The following is a 21,000-nucleotide window of genomic DNA, read 5'->3' on the forward strand; positions in this document are numbered from 1 at the left end:
CAAGTACATTTCCGTCATGTCGGCGATGGCTGTTTCAGTCTTTCTGTGGGCGAGTTTGTCTGAGTTTGTTATGGAGTGGCCTTGTGTGACAGAATTCGAAAGCGTCCGTTGTTCGAAAGCTGTGCCAGAAACGACGTGCCTCTATCGGTAATCACAAGTGACGGATCTCTATGAGGCTAGGCCATTTGGTGCACGAAAATTTGTACGATCCCCAATAGTGTGTCATGCTGCAACGCCTTATTCCTCATATGTTAAATAGCCGTTTGCGACTATAATTCATTCGTTACGTGCGGACAAGAGAGGAAATGGACTGAAAGGGTCGGCGCCAAATTGATCAATAATGAGACTGCAAGCAAAAGACAGGAAGAGACGAGTTCCTAGCCTGTCCAGAAATCCGACAGCAAACAGAATGGCGAAGTACCGAGGAGCTGCATCCGGTCCTGTTTCTTTGTAGCGTTGTTACGGTTGTTGCTATAACAATCAATTTTGCATACCCAGAAATTATGTACAAGCACTTTTTTGAAAGAAAAGTTGTTTATGAACGCAGTGTTTTAGCATATAGTATGCCTATCAATATAGCTGTACATCTTTCCCCAAAATGCCTTTAGGTTTCTGCTATTCATTGTCGAGAACGTACCCGATTTGTTTTCTATAACAGTCATGGCTACTCGTGGCTATCGCAGAACAAGCTATCAAATTCAGACAAATTGAAATTGAGGATGAGGCAGCGAGCTTTGGAAAGGAAAATGATAGATGTAACGTTAACAGAGAGCAAGAGGGCTGAGTGGGTGAGGGAACAAACGCTGTAATGACATCTTATTCGAAATCAAGAGTAAGAAATGGGCTTGGGCAGTGGATGTCCTGCAAAGGCAAGATAACGGCTGATCCTTAAGGGTAACTGACTGGATTCCAAGAAAAGGCGAGCGTAGCAGGGGGTGGCAGAAAGTTAGGTGGACGGATGAGATTAAGAAGCTTTCAGGGATATGGTGGCCGCAGCTGGGAAAGGTAAGGGTTAATTCGAGATATGTTCGAGGCTTTTGCTCTGCTCTGGGCGTAGTCAGACTGATGATCGTGACGCAATGTACACAATAATGATTTAAGACCTCCTCTCTCTACCAGCTTCTGTTTCCAGGCGTGATTACTTGAATGAGAAGAGTCTGCATGCACTCCACACAGCGGCCACGGATTCCAAGCTGCAGGACGGAGACTGCTGCATCAACGACGCCATGGCTTTTGACTGCACTGTCGGATGCAATAGCGATGCCGTTGCCGAACAGCACCTCCCGATGAGCACAAGGCGCTGATGCTTCCCATTGAAGTCAGCAGTGGAAGAGGAACACTAGGTGTGGCCAACGGCTGACTGGTGTTCTGTGCCTCTAGCATTGAATTATGATATAATGCGCAAATAAGCAAACCGCGTATCAAAATACACGAAGACGAATAAAACACGTGGCCTAAAGGAGGAGCCACAAGCAAACACATATGAGGAGGAAGAAGAAGGTGGTCAGTCGCCGAAGCGTCATGGAAAGCAACACTGCGTCCCCGAAGGCTACAAAGCCTTCGCGGAAAGCGAAGTGTGCCAGGCCGCATAAGTCCTCGAGATCGAACAAGCAAGCCCGCAGGGAAAAGCCAGAGCAGGCCATCGAAGGTAATGACGTCCAGTCGAAGCAATCTGAGAAGTCGACGAGCACACCAAAACGGACTGGCTCTCCTTGGTTACAGAAAGCTCTACCTGGTAACCCAAAACCAAAAAGTGGGACATCAACCGCGGCAGCCACGAGTTCGGTGATGACAGGGGGAGGATCCAAATCAGCCCAAGAATCGCGACCTCCGACCGCAGGCTCCCTGAACTACGCTCAGCACGAGAGTGCACTGTTGCCGCCGGGATCTGCTCCTCAAGTGCCTCGTGACCGCACCGACGCAAAGACTGACGCGGCATCAAGTTCCGCTGACCAAGAGCGCCAATTAGGTGAACATGAAATGCTGGACAGGGATAAAGCGGAAATACGAGAGTTGTTAGACGAAGGACGCCATCAGGGAGCGCATGAAGAAGCTCAGGATCAACTCGACGGGGCACCCGACAACAAATGCAAGGCCAGTCCTGATGAAAGTAACGCCATGCAGCCGGTAAGTAGCCCGCTTAGTCCTGCATAACTTTTCTGGAGCCGTAGGAAAGCGCTTTCAATTTAGATGCAAAAGCAAGCTTTGGGGCACTCGCTGACGTTGCCGTCTGTGTCCGTACGCTAGGCTGCTGTGGCATTTAGTTTCCCTCGCGCCTGCCATTTGTGGCTGCCCTTTCTGTGTCTCTAGTGACTCATTTGTAAAAGGGCACTCGCGCTTACGTAGCTGAGGGAGCGAAGTAAGGACATTGAAGTGACTGCTAGCAGAGGACCGTGTCATCCTATGCACCAAGGCATTTCCGCAGTTTATGCCACAGTTTATCTGAACCACACCGACGCCGAGTAACAACACTAGTTCCGTGCGTTCGGCAAAGATCGCGGTGAGGGCCCCGGGCTTTGGAGGTGGGAGGCCAGATTCCTGCCCCTGTAGGATACCTGCCCTCGGAATGTCGGCGATCTCGGCGAACCTATATGGTGTGGATAATAAAAGTGCAATAACAAAAAGAGGGACGCAGGAAGGAAATGTATTCCGGTTCGAAAAACCGACTAGCCCTCCTTTCCCGGTTACTTGTTCCTGGCGTACGAGAATGCCTGGAGTCAGATGACCTCCAGTCAGGGGAAAAGCGCGCACTTGGCCTCTGCTCTTGCCGTCACATTTTTGGCCAAATTATTATTATTACTAGAGTCCAAATTTTAAGCTCCCGTTCGGGGGTTGAGCCGCATCGCCACCGCCGGTGTAACCGAGCCAACGAGAGTACCGTCGCTCGCTCATAGATGGCGTCAGAGAGGTTCGCGCGTCGTCCATCCCCATTGCATGACCGTAGGTAAGGAGGCTAGGGTACAGGGGAGGCCTTTGTGCGGCGTCATGCGTCCACGCGCACCCAAGCACAGCCTCCTCATAGTCGCGCCACGCTTCTCTCCGTTGGCGGGCGATGGTGTGAAAAGTTCCGCATCTGATAGATTGTCCGCGTCTGCCGTGCCACTCGCAGCGCTGTCTTCCTAGCACAAACCGCCTGCTTGTGCAATACAATACGAAATTGTCTCAGCCAGGTCTTTCTCTAGTACATCGGCGCAACCGGTGGGCATGCTTTGTCTGCCGCTGCTGCTCAACGAGCTGCGCGAGCAGAGGCTCAGCGCCGCCTACGCCTGAATCCAGAAGTGCGCGCCGCCACAAAGAGTACTCTGCAGTTCGCACCGCCAAAGCACAACCTGATCGCCCCCGCCTAGAGGACATAGGGTTTCTCGATGGCAAAGTAAAGGCTAGGCTTAGCTTTGCAGCACAGACTCGTCGCCATCGCCGAGAGGAGACTGCAATTCGCGGCGCTGAAGCAGATAGAGCAGTATTAAAATATCCCATTATGAAGTATCGCAATCGTCCTTAAAAATAATATGTAGTAGTCAGTTATGTATACCACGCGCTTAATTTTACGGCATCTTATCTTATTCACTGTTTGTTAGCTACATTACTAATGTCAGCGCTGCTATGCCTAGCGCTTGCAAGCTCAGGTGCGTCGAGCGTACACTAGTTTCCCGCACACTATGCTACACTTTCGTAGCTATTGACAGGTGCTGCTGCTTGACTGATGACGTTTTTCTATATATTTTTTCGTTTTCTTTTACTTCCAGAATTACAGACCGACCGGAGACGAAGCCAACACACAAACCTGAAGTTGAAGTGGCGGCCCTGCGCTCCGGTGCCGCTAGCCAACAAAGGCTATGCAAGGAAGACAATGCCAGCGATGGGAAACTGAAGTCACCGAGCTCGAGCATTGGGAGTAGAGCGGAAATGCCCGCTTTGGGAAAGTCGCTGACGCCTCAGCGCCTTCTGGGACATTATTGCCCGCGTGGAAGCGGTAAGAAAAACGTGCCTGGTTTTTCTATTGCACGCGATTGCCTTTCACGCCAACGACAGTAGCCGTCTTTGGAAAAGTGTGAATTGAAAATTGGTCTTGAGGAAAGGAAGTGACGCAGTACCTATCTCACGTATCTCGATGCACACCCGAACGGTGTCATTAAAGGAAAGGAGAAAGGTGGTAGTGAAAGAAGAAAGGAAGAAAGAGGTGCCGTAGAGGAGGGCTCCCGGATAATTTCGACCACCTGGTGATCTTGAACATGCACGTACACAGCACAGTTAAAGTAATTGTGAATTGTAAACTGGTCGTTGGGGAAAGGTTATGGTGCAGTATCTCTCTCTCATCTCAGGGGACACCTGAACGACGCCGTAAGGGAAGGGATAAAGTAGGGAGTGAACAAACAAAGGAAGAAAGAGGCGCCGTAGTGGGGGGCTCCGCAATAAATTCGACCAGCTGGGGGTCTTTAACGTGCACTGACTTCGAGCAGCACACGGGCGCCTATTACGTTTCGCCTCCATCGAAACACGGCCGGCGAGGTCGGGTTCGAACACGGGTACTCCGGCTCAGTAGACGAGCGCCTTAAGCACTGAGCGACCGCGGCGGTTCATCCGTTAGCAGTGCTGTTTTGCGGTTTATATTTCGATTTAAAATTTTCGCGTTTTTCTCTGTTTATTCTGAGCACTCGTGTTTCTCGTTCCGTGAAATTAAACACCGAAGTGAATAAACCGGAGCGGCGATAGACGAGCGCATTTGAGAGAGTATTAGACAGCGGGCAAGAAAGAATAAAGTGGCGAAGCGTGTGGAGTTGGCTAGGGTTATGTTTACCACCTAGACCAGATCTGTAAATTGCAATACATTCGTTTCACATCTGATAATTGGATTACCGGCCAGTGAATGCAGGAACAAGAGCCTGCATCTATCAGCCCCGTCGCGCCTTCGAGGGTGCGATCCGACTCGGTGGTTTTGAGTACACGACGAAACAAGGGCAATCGTGTATCAGAGCGCTCGAGTACGTGGCACTCTGCACAGCAAACGAATCAATATTTTGCAGCAGGCAGTGCTTTTTATGGCAAGTGTTTCTGCTAAGCCAAAGCTGCACAGAAATAAAACTAAGTAACGGGCACACTGCGCTTAACACAGCACTTCCGCCCTGTGATTTCTTCCGCGACACACCGCTCCAGCGCCCTAAAAAGTCTGCTCATGAATCTACTTCGTAAGAGTAAGTTGCCACTGAAGTGATGTGCACACGTAAATGCTACTGCAATTGAGCTGGCTGAACTAAAATTGAAGCAGCCGCGGCTGTGGCGTAGTGGTTATGGCGGTCGGCTGCTGACCCGAAAGACATGGATTCAATCCCGGCCGCGGTGGTCGAATTTCAATAAAGGCGAAATTCTAGAGGCCCATGTGCTGTGCAATGTCAGTGCACGTTAAAGAGCCCTGGGTGTCGAAATTATTCCGCAGTCCTCCACTACGGTGTCCCCCATAGCCTGATTCGCTTTGGGACGTTAAACCCCATAAAGCATAAAGCAGATTGAAAGGCAAAGAGCGCAAAGACGAAGACATAAAGCAGAAATTCTAGCAGTCAGAAGAGAAACCATCGCAAAGTTTTAGCTTTCACTATTACGCAATGATTGCTCAAAGCCTTGTTTACCTGTATCAGTGCAGCAGTGAACCTGGAACGTGCTTGTAATTAACTGACTATCCCGCGTGTAGGAACTCGGCGCTAGCGATTTTGACTTTGGTAAAAACGTATTTGAAGCAGGCGACTGTCGTTTGCGGCTCCGCTTGCAAGGCGGACGCTTGCAGAAATAGGCGCACGATCTCCACAGTGCAATCGGGTCTTTGGTTTACGGTGAACAATACGCAGTGTTTAGCTAAAACTATTCTCCGTTTCTTACATAGCAGGCAACGCCGCGGAGACTGCGGAAGTAGTGCGTCTGAGAAGACATATTACTCCGTCTCGTATTATTTGTCCTTTTGAAAACTCCTTTCAGTGTTTGGACGAAAACAAAGAGCGGTATAAAACAATGCGGTAGCATTTAAAATGACGGTCGAAGCTGTGAGGCTCTCAGCGTTTGGACCCTCTGGCTATAATTTGCCCGGTGGGAGCTATTTTTGGGAGCGGTTTCAGTAGGAGCGATTTGCTTTGCCAGCCGCGTATCATACCGCCAAATGTAACTCTTCGTTTCCGATGTCTCGATGAGCCGCAGGACGAAAATGTTGCAAGAGATGAAAAGAATTCCAAGGGGTGTCCGTCAGGGCGCTTAAGATTTACCGCAACGAGATATGCATGCTTTCACTCTAGTTGTATGGCAAACTATATTTCGGGTACGGACATAGCCTGCGCGAACAGGTGCGCTAAGTTTGGCAACGCTGCCTGCTACGTATGGAGCGGAGTATAGGCGCTCACCTTCAATGAAAAACGTGACACAGTCCCTCAACCAAGCAAACTTGTAAATACGCACAGGATGATCATAGGCAGCAGTCGCTGCTCACGGTTGCCATCTCGGCTCGACTGCGGTGCCGCTTATAGTTCGTGAATATTTCCAATAACTTACTAGTATAACGAATATGGCGTTGGATGCTTTCTTGTTACGGCCACCATGCTTTTTCGATGCTGCAATATCGGTGTCTGCTGTGTTACAGTAACAGTTGCTGAAATACCGGGAACCTGCCCACCGCTAACCCGCCGTGGTGGCGCGGTGGTTAGGGCGCTGGGCTACTGAGCCGGAGTACTCGGGTCCGAACCCAGCTTCGGCGGCCGCGTTTCAGATGGAAGCGTAACGCAAAAGGCAACCGTGTGCTGGGCGATGTCAGTGCACGTTAAAGATCCCCAGGTGGTCGACATTATTCCGCAGCCCTCCACTACGGCACCTCTTTCTTCCTTTCATCTTTCTCTCCCTCCTTTACCCCTCCCTTGCGGCGTGGTTCAAGTGTCAGCCGATACATGTGACAGATACTGCGCCATTTCCTTTCCACAAAAAGGCCAATTTTCAATTTTTCATCGTTTCGGGCTGATTGGTCCCGATGCTGCATGCACACGAGCAACTGTTGGGTGAACTGGCGCCATCCGGTGCCCTTGAAGCAAATCTGCACATGGTGGTCGAAATTATTCCGTAGTCCTCCACTACGGCACCCCTTTCTACCTTTCGTCTTTCACTCCCTCCCTTATCCCTTCCCTTACGGCGAGGTTCAGGTGTCCAACGATATATGAGACAGATACTGCGCCATTTCCTTTCCCCAAAAGCCAATTATTATTATTATTATCATGCGCTTTGACGACGCGCGGGCTCCTGATACTCCAGTAACTGCACCGCTAACACGGTACACGTCATGGTACACGGTTTGCTAAATGTATCTAATGTTAACAGTGAAATATGTGTGCTTTGAGGGCTATGAATATTTTTAAGTGAGGATAGAGGCGTTTTAATTTCTCTCGCACCATTGTGTTCGCGCGCGTGGCTGTTCACGTCTGCTAACAGCAAAAACACCGATTGAACAAACAAATATTAATAACCGCATATATTAGAGCGAGAGCTCGACTCCTCGGGGTACAACTTCCAATTTTGATGTGGATGAGAAGGTGACCTTCACTGCCTCACAAGGTCGGACCGAACCTAACAGCGTTGTGGTATGGCCCAAGCTATGGTAGTATGACCACGCGATCACATGGCTATGATGATTACGTATCTGACCTTGACGTTTGACCTTGTCCATTGAGCATTGATATTTGATTCGAGAGAGTAGGCACCACATCGACAATCACCTTCAATGCCTCACTAGGTCAACCCGAACATAACTGCTTGGTGGTATGGCACAATCTATGATAGTATGAAGTCAAGGCCAAAAGCTGGGCTAGTTGGCTGTACGTTATTAATTAGAAAAGACTAGCGCTATAGACGAGGACACAGAGAAGTACGTAGGACAAGCTCTAAACATCCACTACGTTCTTACTTCACAGAAAGGCACATAAATATAGGCCATGATCACATGAGTGTGGCTGGAGACAAGTCACTAATGCATACGTGGTAAACAGTTTTCCAGATACCGTTTTCTTATTGAGACAGGGCGAGTGAAGGCGTTTATGGTTTATGGGGATTTAACATCCCAAAGCGACTCAGACTATGACAGACGCCGTTGTGAAGGGCTCCAGATATTTCGACCACCCGGGGTTGTTTAGCGAGCACTGACATCTCATAATGCACGGGCCTCTAGAATTTCGCCTCCATCGAAATTCGACCACCGGGGCCGGGATAGAAGCCGCGTCTTTCGAGCCAGCAGCCGAGCGCCATAACCACTCAGCCACCGCGGCGACGAGTGAAGGCGTGGTCATATGACTTTAACCATTCGGTACCTGACCTTGACCTTTGTCCTTAACCTCGGCATTTGATTAGAAACAGCGGAGGCCGGGCTCTACCAGAGCTCTCGCTCGTATAACAAGGTTCAAGCCACGTTGAAGCACAGCTGGCCCTTTTTATTCTGCTTCACTTCTTAACCGGCGCAGGACGTTCTGGACTGGTGCCACGATCGCCGACTGCGGCGTCCCCGTTCGCGGCTTCTCGTTTTGCCGTATGCCCGATCTCGCAGCGACGCGGCGGTGCCTCTCCGGCAGGCAGCAGCATCGCGAGCAGACCCACGGTTGCCGGAACGCCGAGGTTGACCACCGGCGCGATTGACGACCCTGAGAAGGAGCACAAGGTGCGTGCCACCCCCCCCCCCCCCTCCCTCAAACAGAGCGAAAGCTCTGCTTCTCCCACGCCAAACCACAAGGTCAAACGATTCCGAGATTTGACCTCTAAACATGAGGCTCGCCGGGGCTGTGGCTCTGACGTTACACCACGTGACTCGCCACAGCTGCGTCGCTCGCTTTGTCCCCGCCGCGCCTACCGCTCGTCTCGCCAGCTGTTCCATGTGACTAAACACGTGACTCGCCGCTGGTTTTGCTCAGCATAACAAGATTCAGCCGGCTAGAACCCCAGCAAATTTGTAGTGTGCTAGCCCTAAGGCTTCCAATGGCGAAAAAAAAAACCATTTTCTCTTCTAGTGTCAGAAGCTGCAGAAATGAAATAAATATTGCAGATACTGCGTTTCGAATGCGCAGTGCTGCGAACAGCTCAGCTTCTCTGGCCACTGCGCGACAGAACCTAGTTATGGCCGTAATTTTATTTTATTGAAAAACTCCAGGAAAGGAAAATCGGAATGTACTGATGCCACAAAACGTCGGGTTGCATATTACGAGCCCGCTATACCCCCGCATGTCCCCAGCTTCCCGAGCATGAAACTTCTCAGAGGAAAAAAACATGCCTCTAGATAAGACAACTAGCTAGGCGGCTCTTCCAGAACAGCATGTACTCCCCGCATCAAAGCGCGGCGCTCTAGAAAGACTTCAATGACCGCGGTGATTCGGCGCGGCGGTCCATCATACGCCTCTGACAAAGACTAAACAGTCCCAGCAACATAAATAAATCACACGGTACAGCACAGTTTTTATCAACAGCAAGAAACAGATACTGTACGGTATGATTTAAGTCTTGTTTTTAACCCCTCGTTGTAAAATGCCCCAGAAGAATATTGTATCACTGCACAAAATGAAACAATGGTCGATGGTCTCTCATGTATCGTACAGGCGCGAATTCATTGGCTATGCCACAAATATCCCCTTACTAGAAAGCCTTGCCTTGACGGTCAGTGCCGATATGTAAAGTTTAAAAACAGTTTTTGGAGCGGAATTGAAATGTGCATTCGCTTAACGTGCTTTAAAACACTGCTGTTACAAAACTCCATCTGCCGATAGAGTGGCATAGGAGACAAATACTAAGTATCTTAGTCATCCGCCTCCTGGAGAAGCTATCCAGGTAGTCTAAAGGAAAGCGCACAGTGAGGGATTTGAATGTTCAGAAACTCCCTTAAGGAAACCCCTTACGGTCCCTTACGAGCCCCTCCAGTTGGCGCGAATACTAAAGATAAATGATCACTAAGAGTCCTAATAAGCACGGCCACTAAAAAAGAGAGGCGTGCCGACTTGAAAAAGACAAAACGCGGAACAAGGTTACGCACGAATAAATGAACAAGGCATATTTCATCAGACTCTAGAGAACGAGAGAGGTTGTCTCGACGCATGGGCTCCCATTAGGAGCACCGTACGAAGGTAGCGAATATTCTGTGCATCACCTGCACTTTTTTTCCCGCACGATGCAGAACCTGCAAGACGTGCAAAAAACTCTTACACATCTCGAGCCGAAAACTTTATTTTATTTTATAACCTGACTTTTCGGAGCCGGCTCGGAGATGTGTAAGAGTTTATTATAAGCCATCAAACAAAACCAGAGAGCAAATCTCTCAAAACATTTTAGTTTTCAACCTGCAAGACGTACGCAACTTTAACAAATAAGACGATGTTGCAGACTTGGGACCGAGCAAACATTGACAGTTCCCTACCCATCCAAACCATGTTTTGTTCCTTCATGAACATAATCTGTGAATCCCGCTAGGCTCCACTGTCGGGAATTTGATGCAGAGGAACCCCCAGGTAATGCATGGAGCCGCAGTTCCCTATTATGCCACCAAAATTACTTGTCTTTGCATTCCAATAACCTAACCAAAATCCTGTGGACATCGAAATTAAGAGACGCACCTGATAACTCTGTTCAGTGAAATGTAATATCACAAGTGAACTCTTTTTATCAGAACGAAAGAGGGCGACATCATCAGCTTGGGTTAAAACATTAATATCACATTTAGCCAGGGAAAAACAACTGATAGTTACGCTCTTAACACTCAGACAATGGGGTCTGATATATTGGGAGAGCAAAAAAGGCGATAATAGAAAATGTCTGTTAATTTCAGTGGTATACGTTTGAATAGCTCTCAACAACTAGCCTTGTATAGGACACCTCATAGCACACTCTTAGGCTCGTGAGCGAAACGTCAACAATAATTGCATGCTCGAAGGCAGAAAGAAGAAATCGTGACGTACTTTATCAAACACCTTCGCAAGTTGAATTTGAATTACTCTAATCTGATACCGTCTCCAACACCCAACGTGCAATATTGATATGGGTTTTTATACTGCGGCCTGTGATACCGCAGACCTGATGCGAGCGTATTGAGCCAGCGACAACTAGCTGCAGGCTACTGCAAAGAACCTTAGCAAAGAGTCTGTTTTCTACATTACAGAAGGAAATTACACGATATTTTTTAACTGTTTTCATTCGATTAATACCTGTGTTCTTGGAGTGAATAGACTATTCCAGGAAAAAAAAAAGTGGGAGGGAAGAACCAACTCCATCAGATGCTTGAAAACCTCCATCGAAGCGTGCGCAAGGGAAGGTGAAAATGATTTATAGAACTCGCTAGTGATACCATCAGGGCCAGGAAGTTTGTGACTCTTCATGGTGGAAATGGCAGACCTGACCGATCACTTCTCTTGTTTAAATACCGCTCTCGTTGTCTTCATCAATGTGAATCCTGGCGCAGTAAATTCATAACACATCGCTTTATATTATATATCTTATAATCTATAATGCTCTTTTACCAAGAAACCCATTCACCAATTTAGCCCCCCTTTGCCTGAAGCCTGACCTTGAAACCCTAGCCTCTCAAATCGAAAGCTAAATGAAACGCAAAGTGGTAGCGAAAATACTCCACATTAGGCCAAGTAAGCTAAGTCGGCTGTAATTATTTTAGAGCAGGTAATCTCTGGCGGGGTGGACGATGGCTATGACTGTAAGCATAGTAATGACAATCTAGCTGGCTTTCTTCAAGCAGTGCACCGTCATAACTTTAGGCGCTTAGACGCTCGAAAGAGATTTTCGAACACCCTGGCTGTGAAAATATAGGATGTTGATAAATAGATTTTCCCAATTTTTAAAAGCAAAACTGTTAGCAGTTCATGCGTAAATTTCTCAAGCTGTATAGGTGACCAGGCGAGCAGAATATTTAACAACAAAAAGTTTATTAATTTTACAGCCACTGCAGCTAGCATGCAACGCCACCGGGAAACAGCATGTATTCCCTAGCGTGTGGCTTAGACCGACATTAGCGCCGCGGAGCATCCGCTGGCTCTGAGAAAGTGTATTTGTGGGGGCTGATGAAAACTGGTATCCTGTATACCCGCTAGCCTAGTCTCGAACCAGTCGCCAACGCTTCGCGGCCACACGATTGAGCATTGATATTAAGTTTGTAGTCGGCGGTACATATTTGTTTATAAAACTTAGAGGTTGGCGCATCACTATGCAACAAAGGAGAGCTGTTACTGATGATGTGGTTTCATGCAAAAACGACGGTACCTGTTGGGAGGCATGAAGCTGCTATATGCAGTGTACAAAAAAAAATTGGCGGTGGTTTAGCTCTGATTAAAACTGGAGTGACGCGATAGCTACAGCTCGCCGAGTGGAACTTGCTTAGTCGAAGTGCAAAGTCAGTCTTTCGCCGCTCCGTTTCGCTTGGCGCTCCCTTTTCATCTTCGTCCCACTTCACACGGTCATGTGCACAGCTGTGGCAGTTCGGCTTCGCCGGCGCGACGCGCCGCCGGCAGCAGCAGCTGCTCCGCAACACGTGACTACCCACGTGACAGCGTGGCAGTGCAGCCACGGCGGGGCGGCACCGCCACGCTGAAGGCTCGAAATGCTATCGTAATGTAGCTATCACTACAAAACCGTAATGCGAGAGCGGCCGGTGCGTCACCGGTGGCCGTCAGAACCACTGTGAAGCGATGAAGGAAGGGACGGCATCGGACCCACCTTTGCAGAAGGTGTGGCCCTGCACAAGATTTTGGCCTGGCATTCCAAAACACAATACAACAGAAATGATGTGTGAAAGCTTCTGTACAATTCCTAACCCAAACTATAACGTCGTCGCCGCCACTGCTTAGCCACTTGTACAAGCACATCGGGCGTACGTTGTGTGTGGCATGTGCGCAAAATACAAGAACTCGCTTTGCGCCCTTTCGCGCGTATATACTGTGTACGTTTAACGGAGTTATCGCTGGCTAAATTCAGGCTTCAATGCCTGTTTGCTGTAACAGATTCGGTTTCTCTGAATTGCCGCGTACCAGAAGGAGACAAGAACTCATTCAATAGACTTACAGGGCATGATACATAGACAAAAATAATTCTACTTGACTCCTGCGAAGCGTTGGTGGGAAATCATACGAGTTTGCCCCGCAGTGATGCGGTTGCACCTGCTCGGCGCCATTAGCTTCGTGAAGACCACTTTCGGCAGCGTCTGTGAGAGAGACGTCCCCCTCAGGGCAAGAAGGAAGTTTTTACCATGCCCACATGCAAACTGGAATTAAATCCGGAGTGGCCAGTTGCTGAACAGCATTCCGGTTGCCACTACCTTTTTGAAGCAGGTGTTCCTACGGTGGTTTCTTTGTAGACAATTTTCTACTGCTTCAGAAATTACAACCGTCACGGGGAGGTTATATTTGTGCGTCCTTGCGCCCAGGAAAGGATGCTGAGATGGAACGATAAACAGTTTTAACTCGAACCGAGTGATGACCGCGCTTAAAGCAGCCTTCAATCACTTCACAATACGCAGTGAAACCGCCCGCGCGGGGCTCTCCCAACTAAACGGCAACTGCATACGTTTTAGGAATCGAGGAGCATAAAGGGGTCGAATGTGTGCAAGTTGCAGGTAAAGCATGCGACGTCCTGTCGGGATAGCATCTAAAATGAGGTGTGTGGCGCATGATGACGTCATCGAAGGTAGCGGTGCATTTCTAAAGCAGAAACGCTTGTTTTTAAGAAAAAAAAAGAAACCAACGCCACCGAACGCAAAGCCCCTTGAACGTTGCTTGGCAGCATCCAACGAGGCCCGACAGGGTGTGGATGACGGCAGCGGTAATTTGACATCTCACCTTCCCTAACGTCACACCGAGCTTCACCGCATGCTCCCAGGATGCTTTAACGAGAAGCCAGAAATTCAATCGTCGATGACGTCACTATCTTAAATGCAAGCGCAAAAACACTTGGCACGCTTTGCTTACAGCCCCTATACATTTGGACCCTAGAATATCGCAGGTTGCTCAAGAAGTCGTTCAGTTGCCATTTAACGACGCCACCCGTGGCGCCCGCATACTTTCGTGCAGCCGACGGCCGCCGAGGTGGCCATGGAGAGGGTGGCGCTGCGTTCGACGATCGCGAGCTTTGTGGTGCTGGTGATATTCTCGCTGGCGCTGTCGCTGTACATGCTCACCTCGCGGGCGACGACCGGCTCGGGCGGCCGACGGAAGCAGGTTCTGTGCACTACTATCTCGTGTCGCCACTACGCCAACCTTCTGACCGCCCTTGTGAACGAGTCGATCAGCCCCTGCGACGACCTCGAGGCGTTCGCCTGCTCCAAGTGGGCGTCGCGGGTGGCCTCAGAGCGGGGACCGCCGTTCGGTTACGGCTCGGCCCTCATGGGCCTCATGCTCGCCGACTGGTTCACGGAGTTCGAAGTGCGTCGCAGCGCGCTGTCTTTGGAATCATTTCATGAACGCTCAATTAAATGGACTAAAAGGGAGATAGCCTTTCCTGTTCTTTGCGTAAAAGCTAATGCTATGGTCATTCGAGCTCCTTGTTATCTATTTTCTCTTCAATGCAAAGAAACCCTCCTGAGTGTCTATGTTCAATAATTACATTGGAGATTTTATTCGTATTCTTACATTGTTACAAAAGCTTATAACCGAAAAATTAAAACATTTCCTGTTTTTTTTGGTAAAGATTGGTCTCTCAGGATGGTACCATTTCCTTAAGTGAAAGATTACATATATAGAGACTTTTATTTGTGGCTGCTCGCTTTATTTGTCAGCTGCACATTCATTGTCAAGCAGTTTTTATATTATGAACAGTTTCGCTTTTAACTGGCGCACCCTCCTTGCACTTACTCTTTTCAATGATACATTAGTTCTTGCCGCCTCACAGGAATGCTCATGTTACGTGTATAATATATACACTTTTCATTAGCGCGCATTCGCTAGATCGGAAGTGCAACGTGTAGTTGGTGATCTATACTCAGCATGGCAAAGGAGATTAAATTCCGTTCAATTAAAGCAAACTTTGCATTAAAATTTCTCACAACTGTCGGCTATAATGTGAACACAACGGAGACACAGCTAAAATGTGAAGTCAAGCCGCTGTCAGGCCAGAAGTACAGCTGCACATGCCGGGATACTACGGGCCAAGAGCTAATGACATGGAGCACAACATTCGCAATGCGGCAGTCCCACTCCGGCATCGCATCATTCGAAAGTTTAATGTACATTATCACATGATGCACGCCGCTGTAGTGTAGCACCATTGCCAACTGCACAAGAGGTGGTAGTATAGGTGAACGATTGGGCACATCTGTGCGCTTTGCGGAGCTTCAGCGAAACCGCTGCGCCCATTCGGGGGCAGGCCTAACATCGAACACCTCAGCTTGCAAACGTGGTTCGTGTTACCGCGTATATAGACGTCGGTTGTCACTGTGAATTCAATTCTGTACGCTCTAACCAGCGGGTTCCTTCAAACATACAGGTTAAAATTTCGGTATTCTAAGCGATTCTCGGAGCGAAGAGAAAATTTCAGAGTGTCACTGCGGATTTGGGCAAGTCAGGACTTTTGCGGCTGTCTTATCTTGTGATCCATCCGAGCGCATTATATGGCTGTGCTTGGGTAGATGAAAATGAGTAATTACTCCCTTATTGAAGAATTTATTCGAACCTCTAAAGTCCTAAACCTTAGATTACTAAAGTGAGTATTTTGTTCGCAGTACAGTGAAAGTACTCGTGTTTGCACTACGGGACTAGCGGTGGTACTATTTCGTTGTCTATTCCAAATATGTGTGAAACTGAACAACCTTTTACTCAGATTACTTGTTCTCTTCATAGCAACAACTGCTAGTTCCTGCAGCTATTCCTAGCAATAACTGCAGCGGAAGTTTCCGCACTCGTTGTAATAACACCTTTTTTTAGGTAGACATACTTGCCAGCGACAGTGAAAAGAAATAGCTATATTTGCGTACAAATCACAACAGAGTCGCTGCTTCCAGGCAGTTTAGAGTCCGTGACTGGACAGGATGCTGTTTGGCTGCGGAGGAGTTTCTTTAACGCGAGCTTCACAGAAATTATTGTGTACTTTCTACGCCGGCGTGTTAATGCTCGAACGCCTCTAGAGGAGAAGTCTGACTGAAGGAGCAATGCACACTAACGTATTTCAAAAGCCACTGAACATTTCGAATGACCGAGTGAATAAAAAGCTTGTTTGACACGCTATCTTAAATATTTACTGTTGGTTTCGACTTTTTTAACATCTTAATGAGAAATTTAAAATCTGTGCAAAACGGGACGCAACTTATTCATTATTACCCTAGTGGGCTCCCAGGTCATTGTCCAGTGAACGTAAATGTAATTTAATATTGTCTTTGTATTCACAATTCTGGCGTATTAAGCAAATGCTATCCAGATGGATGTGACCTCCAGCCATCATTTAGAGTTACAAATTCAAACCGACTGTGGGGTCAAAATTTGTCACCGGCTTTTGCGCATGCTGCCCGGCTACAGCAGTTTCTGCGAAGCATGTCCTGTAGTAAGCAGTTAGAATTTGCTGCTTGAGATATGCCCTGCGCTGCTCATAGTTCTAGTGACAATATCAACCACGCCAGCATTATCAGCTAGTGTCCAGCCTTTTCCGTCGCACCGGCCTGCCAGGAAAGGTGATGCGAAATATTAAGTAGCCCTTAGCCGAGTTCAGTGTGATGTGTATCGTTATTAATTTATTCGAAAAAGTTGTTCCCAAAACCTAGCAGTCCACTTGAACAAAAACTAAACACGTATCTCATTGTCAACATGGCTTTAGCAGCAACAGGTTTACACCAATAATGACATTCCCTGAAAATTTATGTTCATTCTTGCACAATGATGAAAAAAGATGTAGCTTTGCTCCTAGATATAAAGGCAGCATTTGTCACTCTTAATAATTCAATATTTATTGAAAATCAAGAGCACTGTGGTTTTAGAAATTCCACTCTTGATTTTGTTTCAAGCTGCCTTGCTAAAATAAAACAATATGATAATCTGAAACCCTTAAAATCAACTCACTGATCAGTTTGCGCAGGAGTTTCCCAGGTGTCAGACTTAGGCCCTGTACTATTCTCCTTTTACGTTAATGACATAATTCTATTATATTAAGGTTCCCAAAACGGTAATGCACGCTGATGCCACTGCAATAGTTTTAACGGACAACAATGTAACTGAAATTGTGGCTAGGAAAAAGCGGTACCTTTGCCTATCTCTTACTCGTGCGTATCACACATCTCCGCGTGCTTTCAAGCTAACAAATTAACAATAAATTCTGATACGAAAGCACATTGTGTTTAGGTCACTGCACAAACGCACCATTGATACTAAGCGTCTTGTTTTCATTGATGACATTTTGATTGAGCAAGCTGACGCCCTTAAATACCTCGGTGTAACATTAAATGTCAGACTTAACTGTCATAAACACATTGATACCTTCTGTTATAATCTTGCTTTAGCATGTCACATCATCTGAACAAGAGGGTTACTATGCTGTGCTCAAAATAATTATTTTCTCTTTTTCATTGTCACTTGACTTACTGCTGTGAGTACTCGGCTAGCACATCGAGGTCCTACATTGATTCGACAGTTTCTGTGCAGGATAGAGTACTGTGTATAATAACCTGCTCGGATAGGTATCAATCCCGCGCACGTTTGCTTCACAGGTTACAGATTTTGCCATTTCCTTGGGTGCACAAACTTAAAATCGCAATGGTAGTAAATTACAATAGACGGAATAGTTTCCTGCTTTCAAGAAACGTTTTTGTGCGGACTAAGAAATATTTGAAATGCCAATACTATAAATTTTAATTTGCCCGTAACACGAACCACGGGCGGCGCCTAATTCAATATTCCGGGGCGAAAGTATGGAATACAGTCTCATTTGAAATCAAATTGGCTAGCAACTTCCTCTTCTCAGTTAAGCGTTTCTACCTCTTTAATATAGAGGGGTATGTTTGTTGAACTTTCACATGCCGGCTCACCAGTGTGGACCGCCATTGCTTTGTCGAGCGATCATATGTAACCGATATCTATGTGCAGTCCGCTGCAGCAATAACGAGTGTGTACAAAGGGCTTCTACTAGCTTCTGGCGTTGGCCCAGCAGATTTTGCAAGTGATTTGTATTAAACTTGAAATATAAACAAGAAAAATGTATCTGTATTGTTTGTTTGCAACGCCCTTGCAGAGGGAGCTGTCCTCTGCCACCGAGCGCCTGGCCGCCGGTCACCAGGCGCTTGCAGCGTTTGAAGCTTGCATGGCCGACAAAAATCCCGGTGTGGCTGCAAAGAGCTCGAATGTGCTGCGACAGTTCATGCAGGAGCGCCGGATACTATGGCCTGAGACCCCGGAAGAAGGTGTGCACCCTCTGGCAGTACTTCTAGACCTTGCCTATAACTGGGGTATCGGCCTCTGGTTTGACACACGGTTGCAACTCCGAGCAAATACTCGAAAGTTGGAGTTGTTGCTAACCGTCGGAGACATGATGCCATACTGGGCAAGCTACCAGCGATACGTCGAGAAGCAAGACTATGAGGCTTACTGGAAAAGCTTCTCCGTGGTCTTCGGCGGCAGCGGGAAGTCAAGCCCGGGCGCCCAGCATATGAAGAAGGTAGCCACTGCGGAGGCACACATCTGCCAAGAGTTTACTCAGGTCTACCAGCGCACAGATAAAAAGCCTGCCAGGATCGACATCGTAAACATGAGCCGATACACGCCTTCAATATCTTCGCAGGAGTGGACTGAGAACCTCAACGCAACCGTGACTCCCGGCCAGCGCAGCGGCTACGGCCCGATCGAAAAGTTATTGGTCTCCGATACTGCGTTGCTAGCGGCCGTGAGCAATCTGTTTGGCAACTACAGTCACCCAGAGCTGCTGGAGCACATCTCCTGGTTCTTCGTCCAGGTCTTTGCACCACTCATTACGAGCGATATTTACAGTGCCATGTACAGAGTGAAGAGCGCAGGCGATCACCTGCACCGGATTTTCTGCTCAACGGAGGTGGAGGCCATGTTTGGGCCACTGGTTGCATCGCTTTATGCGGCCAATCGCTTCAGCGCGCAATCCCGACAAATCCTTGACAATGACTTCATTGACGTGGGGCTTACAGTGCGCGACCAGATAGCCAGTCTTTCGTCAGTGGACAACGCCACACGTAACTTCATCGCGGAAAAACTGGCTACTGCGCACACTGTCTTGTGGCCGCCGCCTGACCTCAGTAATGGCACTTCGGCTGTTATGCACGCCAACTTCTCGATGAAGGACACCTTCGTCGAGTCCTGGATCGAGGCGCGGAGGAACACTATGCGCCTGGCGCACTCCGGGCCTACTTTCGAGCGAGAGCTGCGCGTTGTCCGCAATTATCGGCTTCCGTTTTTCACATACGACTACTTGACGAACAGCGTGCTCGTATCGCTGGCCAGTCTTGGCGATCGAGCGTTTGTGCAATTCAAGGGAACCGCTTCGATGCGCTTCGGAGGCATCGGCTTTGAGTTTGCCCGACAGCTCGTCCGCGCTTTCGACGACGTCGGCCTGCGCGTGGACAGTCAAGGACACGTACGCGACCGGCTGTTGTCTTCCCTGGCGATAAATCCCTCCCAATGCGCTATTATGGGTGGCGACGGAATTCGGGAGCTGCCTGCGCTCGAGGTGGCATACGCGGCGTTCAAGCGGAGGGCGAACGAGTCGACGCTGCGCACCATGAAGAACTACACGGAAGAGCAGGTCTTCTTCATCACGGCCTGCTTCAATCTGTGCCGCCAACCAACCACAATGCGAGGCGTTTTCGCCGGAGGCTGCAACGAAGCAGCTGCGAACTTTGCGCCCTTTTCACAGGCGTTTAATTGCCACAAAGGGGCCACTATGAATCCTACCAAAACCTGCAGTTACTTCAACTAAACTCTACAGCACAAACTAACGCGTAATACTTTTGATTTACTTCCACCATCCGGAGGGGTCGAGCCACTTGTCGCCAATGTCTTAATAGGAGCAATTTTTTTAGTCGAAATAGAAGGAAATATAACCGAGCTATAAACGAGGCCATTCGCAGGAAAATGATGACAATGACAGCTTCCAAAACAATATCAATAAATGTGTGTCGCAAAGCGTTAACTTCGGGAAAAAAAAATCTCCACCAGCACTGTTCCAGTGCTGTACTTAGCGTTAGCTACCGGAGCTTCGAGTGTTTACATTGGTGTGCACAACGAGCGTGGAGAGGATCAAATCCAAACATCCGCGGATGTTTCCTTTTCCGGAAGTGTCCCTTCTAAGGCAAAAGCAGCTCCATCTAATTCATGCATTCTGTACTACAGTTGCGATTCACAGCCACCTTTGCTATACCCGGCATAAATTCTTAAAAATTATCAGCTCATTAACTAGGTATCAGATTATCTTATTGCACGTCAGCAATTCGTTTCCTTCAATTCTCAGAAAAAACTTTCCGTTACTGGCGTTCCACAGGGCTCGGTTCTTGGTGCTCTTCTTTTCCTCCTCTATATACATGATGTTGAAGATGTTACTGTGAAAATAAAAATATATGCAAACGTCTGCGTCCTACTCAGAAACAGAAAGTCCACCGGATCAAGTCTTTTACTCGCAAAAAGAATAAGCTTAACTTCAATTGCTCAGCTAACAATATTCTTCGTTTTGAAGTAACAATACAAATACCTTGGCCTGTAGATAACAACCTCAAATGGAATGTGCACATTGATAAATAGCCGTTAACGCCTGCCGTTAATTTCTCAGAAGAGCCTTAAAGATATCCGCAATCAATGTCCGTTTACTTGCATATAGCACAATTATACTTCCGGTACTCGATTACGCAGGAATTAACAGGAACCTTTTTACAAAAACTAACGAAAAAGCTTGAATGGGTGCAGGAAAACCCGGTTCGCTTTATCTACATTAGTTTCTCCCGCACGTCAGTCACAGAACATTTAAAACGGGCCAACTCTCAGCATCTAACCCTAAGTAATCGAATTTCCCGAC

The 21,000-nt window shown here is 47.9% G+C and overlaps 2 protein-coding genes across 2 annotated transcripts; both read left to right on the forward strand.

The window, feature by feature from the left end:
• Positions 1–1,515: 1,515 nt before the first annotated feature.
• Positions 1,516–3,802, forward strand: LOC144111346 (uncharacterized). Its single transcript, XM_077644619.1, has 2 exons — positions 1,516–2,127; positions 3,747–3,802. The coding sequence occupies exons 1-2, from the start codon at positions 1,522–1,524 to the stop codon at positions 3,786–3,788; spliced, it is 648 nt and encodes a 215-aa protein (XP_077500745.1). The 5' UTR covers positions 1,516–1,521; the 3' UTR covers positions 3,789–3,802.
• A 4,687-nt stretch (positions 3,803–8,489) lies between these two features.
• LOC144109635 (endothelin-converting enzyme 1-like) lies at positions 8,490–19,911 on the forward strand. Its single transcript, XM_077642453.1, has 3 exons — positions 8,490–8,671; positions 14,064–14,414; positions 18,202–19,911. The coding sequence occupies exons 2-3, from the start codon at positions 14,085–14,087 to the stop codon at positions 19,909–19,911; spliced, it is 2,040 nt and encodes a 679-aa protein (XP_077498579.1). The 5' UTR covers positions 8,490–8,671; positions 14,064–14,084.
• The last annotated feature ends 1,089 nt before the right edge of the window (positions 19,912–21,000 follow it).

This window comes from Amblyomma americanum, chromosome 11 (genome assembly GCF_052857255.1).
Source record: "Amblyomma americanum isolate KBUSLIRL-KWMA chromosome 11, ASM5285725v1, whole genome shotgun sequence".
Taxonomy (NCBI): Eukaryota; Metazoa; Arthropoda; class Arachnida; order Ixodida; family Ixodidae; genus Amblyomma; species Amblyomma americanum.